We start from the raw sequence: 9560 nt of genomic DNA, 5'->3' as shown, positions 1-9560 counted from the left end.
TAAAAGTAATATATTATATTTTATTGTCTCCCCTTTCCAATAAACAATTATTAACCTTTATTTTATTACCTTTTTCTCTCTCTTCACACACTCTCTCAAGTAAATAGTAAAAAAAGAATATTTAAATGATAAGATGAAAAAATAAAACTATAAATGTATTGTAAAGTAAAATAATATAATATATAAAATAGTGACTTTTTTAAATAATAAAATGGACATTTTTACGCATAACCGAATGTAAAAACTGTAACAAAACAAAATCACCTCCCAATCAATCACATAAATGATAAACCACCCAACAACAACTAAAAAGTCTAGTACAAGACTCTAGTCTACTACACCTATTTTTTCATTTTAGCCATAAAAGAAAAAGAGCCGTTGCTGAACAAGAAGTAAGCTGTAATTTGTAATTTAGTGGGGGTGCTGTGTTAAAGAAAATAATAAAAAATATCAATAAGTATAACAAACCTTTTATCACCAGTCATAATCACAAACTCCAAGGGCAATTAAGGAACCCAGAGCCAGAGGAGCGAATGCTTCCATTACCAAAATCTCAGACTGGACCCCACTCTGCCACAGCTATAAATACCTATCCTCCCTCTTCTTCCTAGACTCCTCTTCCCCCTCCAAAAGGCACTCTCACTCCGCTCCTCTCTCTCTCACTTCTAAACACAAACAGTTGCTTCTCTCTTTGATTTCTTTCTCTTGGCAATAACAGAAAAGAGAGAGGAAAAAAAAGTTAGTAATACTCGTAACAATAACCAGACTTTTTTTGAAACACAATGGTCGACGTGGACCGGAGAATGACCGGTCTGAACCCGGCCCACGTTGCCGGTCTCCGCCGACTCTCGGCTCGAGCCGCCGCTCCATCAGCCACCGCGTCACTACCTGCACGCAACGGTCTCCTCTCGTTCTCTTCTCTAGCGGATAAAGTCTTAACCCACCTTCGGAATTCGGGTATCCAAGTCCAACCGGGTCTCTCAGACGCCGAGTTCGCTCGCTCCGAAGCTGAGTTTGGCTTCGCATTCCCGCCTGACCTACGTGCCGTCCTCTCCGCCGGACTGCCAGTCGGTCCCGGCTTTCCTGACTGGCGCGCCACCGGCTCTCGCCTCCACCTCCGCGCCTCGCTCGACCTTCCTATCGCCGCGATTTCGTTTCAGATCGCTCGGAATACGCTCTGGTCGAAGTCTTGGGGACCTAGACCGACTCACCCGGAAAAGGCTCTACGGGTCGCCCGGAACGCTCTAAAGAGAGCTCCGCTTTTGATTCCTATCTTCAACCATTGCTACATTCCTTGTAACCCGTCTTTAGCCGGGAACCCGATTTTCTTCGTGGACGAGAATCGGATCTTCTGTTGCGGTTTGGATCTATCCGATTTCTTCGAGCGCGAGTCTCTCTTCCGGAGCTCCGAGTCGTCCGATCCTCAAATTCTCAAAAGGCAAAGATCCGTGAGCGAGAAATCGGCCGGTTCGTCGTCCAATTTCTCACGGAGAAGTCTGGACCAAGTTGGATCGGCCGGAGCTAGGACACCGAGATGGGTGGAGTTCTGGAGCGACGCAGCCGTAGACCGGCGCCGGAGAAACTCATCGTCGTCGTCGTCTTCGTCTCCGGAGAGATTCTTCGAGATGCCTAGGTCCGAAATGCCAAAATGGGTTGAGGAATATATCGAGCAAATAGGATCCGTTTTGAGATCGGGCGGGTGGGACGAATCGGATATATCCGAAATCGTTCACGTTTCGGCCTCCGGTTTCTTCGAAGGAGAGATGGTTTTGTTAGATAATCAAGCGGTTCTCGATGCTCTGCTTTTGAAAGCGGATCGGTTCTCGGACTCGCTCCGAAAGGCCGGGTGGAGCTCCGAAGAGGTATCGGACGCGTTGGGATTCGACTATAGACCGGAGAAGGAGCGGAAACCGGCTAAAAAGCTATCCCCGGAGCTCGTGCAAAGAATTGGTAAACTGGCTGAATCGGTTTCCCGGTCATGATACGTGGAGATTCTTTTTTTTTTTTTTTTTTTCTTCTTTTCCTAATATTTTTATATTTGTATTTTAAAAATCCTCGGGGTTTGATTTTTCCTCATTTGGGTAAAAGAAAAAAATTAGTAATTACGGGGAAACGCGTTGTACTATGAAATGAAACAAAGCGTATAAAAGATCAAAAATCAAATATATATATATATATAGAGAGTTCAAAATTACAGTTAATTTTTCATATATTATAATGTTAATAAAATTATTATTGTATACTTTTTGTTTGGGTATTTCTTGTTAATTACGTGTTTACAGCTCATATAATGGTACGGAATATTGTTTAGTTTTTAAGCTGGAGAAATTAAATTAGCTCTAGTTTCTAAATCCTCAGCCAGTGCACGTGTGTATATTTTTGAATACGATGGAGAATTTATTGTTCACTCTTGGTAGTTGGGCTCCAATCAAAACCTTGCCATGGTGTGCTACGGCGGGAGGGACAGTGTATCTCTCAATGATATTTGCAAACAACTAATTAAACGGCGTCGTGCTTTGCTTTTGTGCTATGCTTCTGAGCTACTTAAAACCAATTTCGATTGTTGTGCTAATTTTCCATTCATTTATAAATTTCAATATAATCAACATGAAATTTTTGAATGTTTTATGTAGATGGTACTGAGTTCAAAATTACAGATCTGGGCCTTGGAAAATGGGTTTTTTTTTTGGGTTAATGTTTTAGGTAAGAGTTGTGACAGGAATTTATGTTGACAGTGGGCACAGTTACACGGCAATGGGAAGTGAGGGAAATGTCTGAGGGAAATCTATTCTTTTAAGAAACTATAGTTAAAAAACAGGGATAGGAATAGGGGGAGAGGGATATATATTTTACTCTGGGATTTCTTTTTCCTTGGAATTGGTGAAAAGATATATGGGGTCTGGCAGAATCTGACACGGAACCCTTCTCACAGTTTAGCTTTTAAGAGACAAAACAAAGAGGGAGTGTGCTACGTGGTGTTAGTCTGTTGGATACGTATCTAATTTTGGCGGTGTGAACTGAAAACTGAAAAAAACTATGGCGGAGTTTTTGTAATTTTGAGAAATGGGGGTGGGATGGGCAAAGTTTGGAAATTTGGGGACCGCGTGAGTCGAGTTTCAGATGGGTCCGTACTTAAGATGGGATAGTTGGAAGGTTACAAAAGTGGAGGCTTTCACACCTTTTTTTTCTCCTGATTTGTGTATAGTTTTTTTTTTTTTTTTTGGAAGTGAGCTGAGACTTGAGATTTGAGAGGGTAGTACTTTGTTGTTTTTATTTTGGTTTGTCATTCACATTTTGTAGAGATATTTAGGGAGCATCTAGAGCAGGCCGACATGTGATGGAGTGTGGATTGGTACGGGGAGAGAGAGAGAGAGAGAGAGAGAGAGCATTGGATTTGGATCTTCAAATTTTGAAATTATTAATTGTTGGGTAAAAATAATTGGAGAGTTTAAACCCATTGAGGGTAAAAATCAGTGAACTGGGTTCGTGGTCAGAATGTGACTAGGCTTACACAGTGCTCAAAGTCCACAGATTTGAGATTTGCATCTTGCAAATTCAGATTGGCTCTTCTGAATACTGGACAGGAACTTCAATACAATGATTAGAGATGGTAAAAATGCTGTCGTCCAATCCCCTCCTTATTTGGAGCAGATTTTTCCTAGCTTTAAGTTTGAAAGAGTGGAAACCTTTTTTTTTTTTTTTTTTTTTTAAAGAAAGAGAAAAATACCACTACACATTTTTGGTACGATAGTCACTCTAGAAGTATAAATACTTGTGGAGTTTGGATGGAAATGATTGAAATTCAAATCTTTAGGAGAAAGCTTCATACATATATACACATTTAGATTAAGTCATAATAGAAATTCTATCTTATATAAAAACAATAATAACAATAAAAATAAGGAAACATTTTGTCTCATCTAAGTATTTTTGAAAAAAAAAACTTAGATTTTTATTAAACAAAGTAAAATAAATTGGCTAAAATTATGACATTAAAGTACAAAGAAATATCATCCACTTACATCAAAAACCAATAACATATTTAGTCTAAGTTTGTGTATATATGTATGGTTTAATTTTTTAATATGTAATTTATTATATATTCAAAATACTAGCTACGTGGACCACGTGGTGTCAGTTTAACCATCATTCCTTCCTTTCTCTCTCATCTCTATTTGATCTCACAACAAATACACTTGAATGCATCACCTCTCCACGTCCTTTTATCACTAAATAAATTATGAATGAGCTAACATTTCTTGGATCGTTGAATATATACGAAATTCATAATGAAGGTAATTCACATCATACTGTTTGTGAACAATACACCTATTAATGAATTGAATGATAATGGACCACTTCGAAGACCGTTTTTCTTCACAGTAATCGTATCCATTTCGCACAGTAAGATGATAATGATTTGCAATGGAATCCAACCTTCCCAAATAAACAAAACATGGAACTTTATGATAGTCAAATGATTGTTGTTAAAATAGCAATAAAATAAAATAATGTAACATGACAATGTGGAAGAAAGAGAGAGAAGGAATCAAGATGGCTTGGCATGACCATTTAAATCAGCAGTAAAAAGGTTCCTAACAGCTACAATTTTACTTTTAAGTTGGTATGTTTCATAATGAGTGCATAATTAGTTATTTATGGTAGGCTTATTTTTAAACTTGATGTCTGTTTGAAAACAACTTACATAATTTTTTACTAAATTTATTTTACTAAAAATATTATAGATAATTTTTTACTAAATTTATTTTACTAAAAGTATTGTAGATAAAAAACTAAATAAGATAAACTAATTGTTTTTTTGAAAGTATTGCCGCAAAATAATAAGTAAAGCGGGAACGGTAATAAGCAAAAATGTGAGCAAAAAATATGGTGGGACACTGGGACCTGCAAACGGTACTTGGCCGTAGATTTTTGACCAAAAACAGTACCTAGCTGTGTGAAAAATTAAGTTACCGAAACTAGAAATAAGTTTTTTTGGATGCGAGGCCCATGTGAGACTCGCAAACAATAGAAAATTTTAAGTAAAAAGCCAACTTTAATCGAAACCCAAACGCACACTGGACCAAAGTCACCAAATGAAGTGTAGGTGACAGATTAGAATGATGGCAAGATGCACACGATGATTAAGGCTTGAATGCTGGGTGCTGTGGATTCCATACCTATGGAAGTTACTAATTAGATGCATGGTCTAAACACTATACTTGAAGAAGACAGGGACACGTGACTGAAAAGAAAAAGAAAAAAAAATCCAATAAACGTCACTGATCACAGTTTGTGGTCTAACTAACGTAACCTAAGGGCTTATTTGAATTGAGGAGAAAGTGAAGGGAAGTAGAGTAGAATTGACTGAAAATAAATTAATTCTGTGTCATTTCTATTATACTCTACTCTTTCTTTCTCCCTCTCAATTCAAACGGACCATAAAAGATGTTAAAGATGCACAACTAGTAAAAAAGCTAATAGAGGAGGTTATTGTGGTTGGTGTGGTACATGATACCCGGCCAATATAGTAAATGACACTTGATCATAAGGAAACCAAAAAACTAGATGCATGTATCTATTGAATGTAGTTGGATCTTATCCATGACATGGAATGATTCAAGATGAACCAGCAAAGTGGTTGGCATTAATGATAAAGGAGAGAATCTTGATAGAGGTATAAAAGACATAAGTTAATAGAGGTCACATAAACCTAGCACTGATAACACACAATCTATAACGATTATAAGGGAACAAATGAGCCAAGGCCTTGCACAGTTAAGAGTAAATAAAAACTACCACTACGCACCTTTGGTGGGGGGGGGGGTCACTCCACAAGTATAAGTATTTGTGGGGTGTGTGGGGAAAGGACCGGAATTCAAGTCTCTAAGAGGGAGTTTCATACATATATATTTAGATTAGACTAAAATATAATTTCTATCTTGTATTAAAAAAAAAAAAGTAAATAAAAATGCAAAAAGCCCAACACATGACAACAAAAGCTCTCCACATTACCAATTGGGCCTTTCTTATTTTGTACAAGAAAATAATAGGGTAGGCTAATTCATAAACTAATCAAGGTTACAACACCTGCAATTCAAGTACGATTATGATTAGTTAGCAAAAACAAAAAAAAAAAAAAAAAGGATTAGGATTTTATTTGCTTGCACTCCAAGTAGGATTGAACGTAGTCCTTGACTAGGATTAGACTTTGATATCTTTAACCATTAATTTGTAATACAAATTAATATTTTTCTTTTAGTCATAGAAATTTTCTTTTGAAGTCTTTCTAGTTGTGAAACCTAATGAATTAAGACTACTGCGCCTTACAATTATCACATGCACGTGAGATGTAAAAGTTAATATGGTAAAAAAGTAAAAGTCTCACATACATGTGGCAATTACATGGTGCAATTGTATCTAAATCCAAACTTGATAAATTTTAAGTTGGGCACAAAATAAAGTCAATAAAATAACATAAGGAGGTGGTATAATATGACTATAACAAATCAGATCTAGGGAATACATTTCATATCTTTATTTTTATCGGGTCCTGTTAATGAGTACCCTAAAACATTTGTTAATGAATCATTTTAGAAATTTTTTAATACCACTTTAATGAGAAATACAAAATGTTATAAAAAAAATTAACTTTTTTTTTCCAATTTTTTAAAATATTTCTTAGTTCAATACTCTTGAGTATTCGTTAACTTTTTTATTTTTATCCAGCAAATGGTGCCGGACATAAATTACTCAAAAGCATGTAACTCAATGGAAATGGTGGACGGTATGATTAATATTCATACAACTACCCTATCAGAAAGGCCAATTTTGGTTGATTTTTTGGTACAATTTCATGTGCTATAATTCACAGTGAAAACATGCAATTGAAGGCCTTGAGGCAACATTAATTAATTGGATGCCCCCCCGTCCCATATTGGCAATTTGCCATTCAAATCCTTTATTAATATCAATAATTAGAGTATTTCACCCTAAAAAATAAAAAAATAAAAAAATAATTAGAGTATTAGACATGACAGACCACATTTAAAAAAAAAAAAAAAAAAAGGACAATCAATAAACAGTCCCAAAACCACTAACACAAATAAAGATAAGCATACAATAAATGCTCCAACGGTCACTGCCACCAGCACCGACCGTTGCTCATGTCACGTGCGAAATCCACCGCTCCCATTCACATCACATGCCACCCTCTGCGATCCCTAACGTGGTGTGTGAGTGTGTGACAACGTCACTTCTTGCACTTACAAAAGGTATCTTTTATGACTTATGAGGATTGTGGATAAAATATATATGTACAAAGAATTTATACAAAACCATAATGCATGCATGATGTAACATTAAACATGTTAGATGGGTCCTCAGGTGTGGTGAATTTATTATGGACATTGGCTTAGCTCTAAACTCCTTTCTTTGTGTCTGTTTGGTCTTGACTCTTAAGACACAACACCGACATTGCATTGCCCTTAGGGTCCACACATATTTTGCTAATCATGAAAAATTATCTCTTGTAATAGGTATATTAAATCATCTATATAACTAACTAACGAGTGAATGCAATGTAATTTTATTTTATACTCTTTGAGAAGAGCGGAGTATAGTCCCGATCCAAACTACATAATAAGTTTTCCTTTTAAAGATTGATCAGTGTCCGTAACTATTACAAAAGATACTTTCTTTCTTTCTGGCTAATCATAGCCTCAAATCAAGCTAAGATAGAAAAGGTACGATAGCATTATTAACATGTATGGCGATGAAGCACTAGGTAAGAGTGGGGTGCATGGTAAAGATTAGTCTACTCTCCAAAAAGAGACGAGGATTAATCAAAAGTATGTCTTTGATTTGTCTGGGTAAGGGGTGGTGAGGGTGGTCCAATTTGTCGTGAGAAAGGGCCATTTCGCTCACTCTTAATAGGCGAGGGACTGTCTATGGGTGCTATTTTTGTCATGCAAAGGAGACATTAATTGGTTTGGAATTTAATGTGATAGAGAACTGGTGGTGATTATTCAAAAGTTTGAGGACGATTTTAGAAGACTTGAGATGGTGACCACACGTTGACATTAGAGGAGGAGTGTCTTTGGACTCTTGTGCCAGTGTTTTTTAAGTCTTGACTCTTGTGTGTTGTGCTACTGCTTCTGTGAATACTCTACTTGTTTTGTACATTCCAATAGGTGCTATCGGCTATGTGTTGAATTGTCAATGGAGTCATGTGATATTTATCTAGAGGCTTCTTTGTCCAATAATTGACCGCATCTATAGGCTTCTCTGGAAAATTTCTGGGTATGTGTGTGCGCATCACATTCAGAAGAAATTGTTGCTAGTACGATATTGATTAGTGATTAGACAGGGTAAAAGAAAGCAAAGGAATCAACTCATATAAGTTGGTGGGTGGTTCATGATGAAAAATGAGTGTAGTCACAGCATCAGTAGACAGTAGCTCTTCCCAGTTTCGCGAGATAAATGGTAGGGCTAATTGGCTTCTCTGTAAAGTGCTTCAGATGTTTTTTTTTTCTTCTTCTTCTTTTTGAGGAATAAGTGCTTCAGATGTTTGTTCTGCAAGTTCTCCAAGTACATGCATTCAATGACACATTCTCGAAAGCTCAAACTGTTATTACAAATATTTTGTATTGAGTTGACATATATGTGATTAATTTCAATTCGTTTAACAAATGGGCTGTACTTGACTTCAGCAAAAAAAAAAAAAAAAAGGGGCTGTGCTTGACTGATACGAAGACATGACCTGAGACATGATTAATATGCTTTTATATCTTATAAGCACATAAATTATCTAAAGTTGTAATATAATTATTTTATAAAATATAATGTAAAATTTGTATATTAAATATTAATTACATTTGTTATTTAAAACTATTTTATATTTTTATAAGTTTTATATAATAGAATATATAATGTAATTTGCATTCAACAACATTATATAGTGATATATGTCAAATTTTGGAGGGTCTATATCTTTAATTTCTAATACTTGTTTTGTTTGTATTTTTTAGCCCAAAATTAAAGAGTTTGGCTCAAATAGAATAAAATTTTCATAATTTTCAATCTAAAATTTAAGAGAAAACTTGAATTTTTGAGCTAAAAACTGAAAATGCAACATATAAAAAGAATCAATTTAAGACTAAATTAGTCCAAAATGAATTGAAATTGATCAAAGTGAACCAAAATGCTACGTAGATGTGGCTCAAAGGGAATGTAGTAATAATAAATACTACGATTCAATTTATAGATATTATATAGATTTATAAGATTTATATGAGCAAAATTTGTACTCATTACAGTATCATTAAAAAACAATTAGGAATTTGTTTATTATGTTGTTGATGTAACACTAACTAATCATGTCACTTTGAAAATTATTTTAGTTGGTAAAAAATATCGATTAAATGTTCTTTTTATATTAAAAATATAAATGAAAACATTCGTTATTTAAAAAATCTTATTGTTTGATTAATATTTGTAGGGACCCAGTTTGGATTGACCCTGAGTAATGGGTTTTCAGCCCAATAAGCCCAAACAATACA

At 35.4% G+C, this 9560-nt stretch overlaps 1 protein-coding gene across 1 annotated transcript; it reads left to right on the top strand.

Annotated features, from left to right (window-relative positions):
* The first annotated feature begins 529 nt into the window (after positions 1–529).
* LOC112033461 (uncharacterized) lies at positions 530–2252 on the top strand. Its single transcript, XM_024066230.2, has one exon. The coding sequence runs from the start codon at positions 783–785 to the stop codon at positions 1980–1982; it is 1200 nt and encodes a 399-aa protein (XP_023921998.1). The 5' UTR covers positions 530–782; the 3' UTR covers positions 1983–2252.
* Positions 2253–9560: the final 7308 nt, after the last annotated feature.

The sequence above is a fragment of the Quercus suber genome, unplaced genomic scaffold (genome assembly GCF_002906115.3).
Source record: "Quercus suber isolate HL8 unplaced genomic scaffold, Cork oak 2.0 scaffold_130, whole genome shotgun sequence".
In the NCBI taxonomy this organism is placed as follows: Eukaryota; Viridiplantae; Streptophyta; class Magnoliopsida; order Fagales; family Fagaceae; genus Quercus; species Quercus suber.
The sequence above is the reverse complement of the archived record's forward strand: the minus strand, read 5'-3'. Positions and strand labels throughout refer to the sequence as shown.

Excerpts from the sequence above, each read along its gene's own strand:
- LOC112033461 (XM_024066230.2), top strand. The coding sequence starts at position 783 with ATGGTCGACGTGGACCGGAGAATGACCGGTCTGAACCCGGCCCACGTT.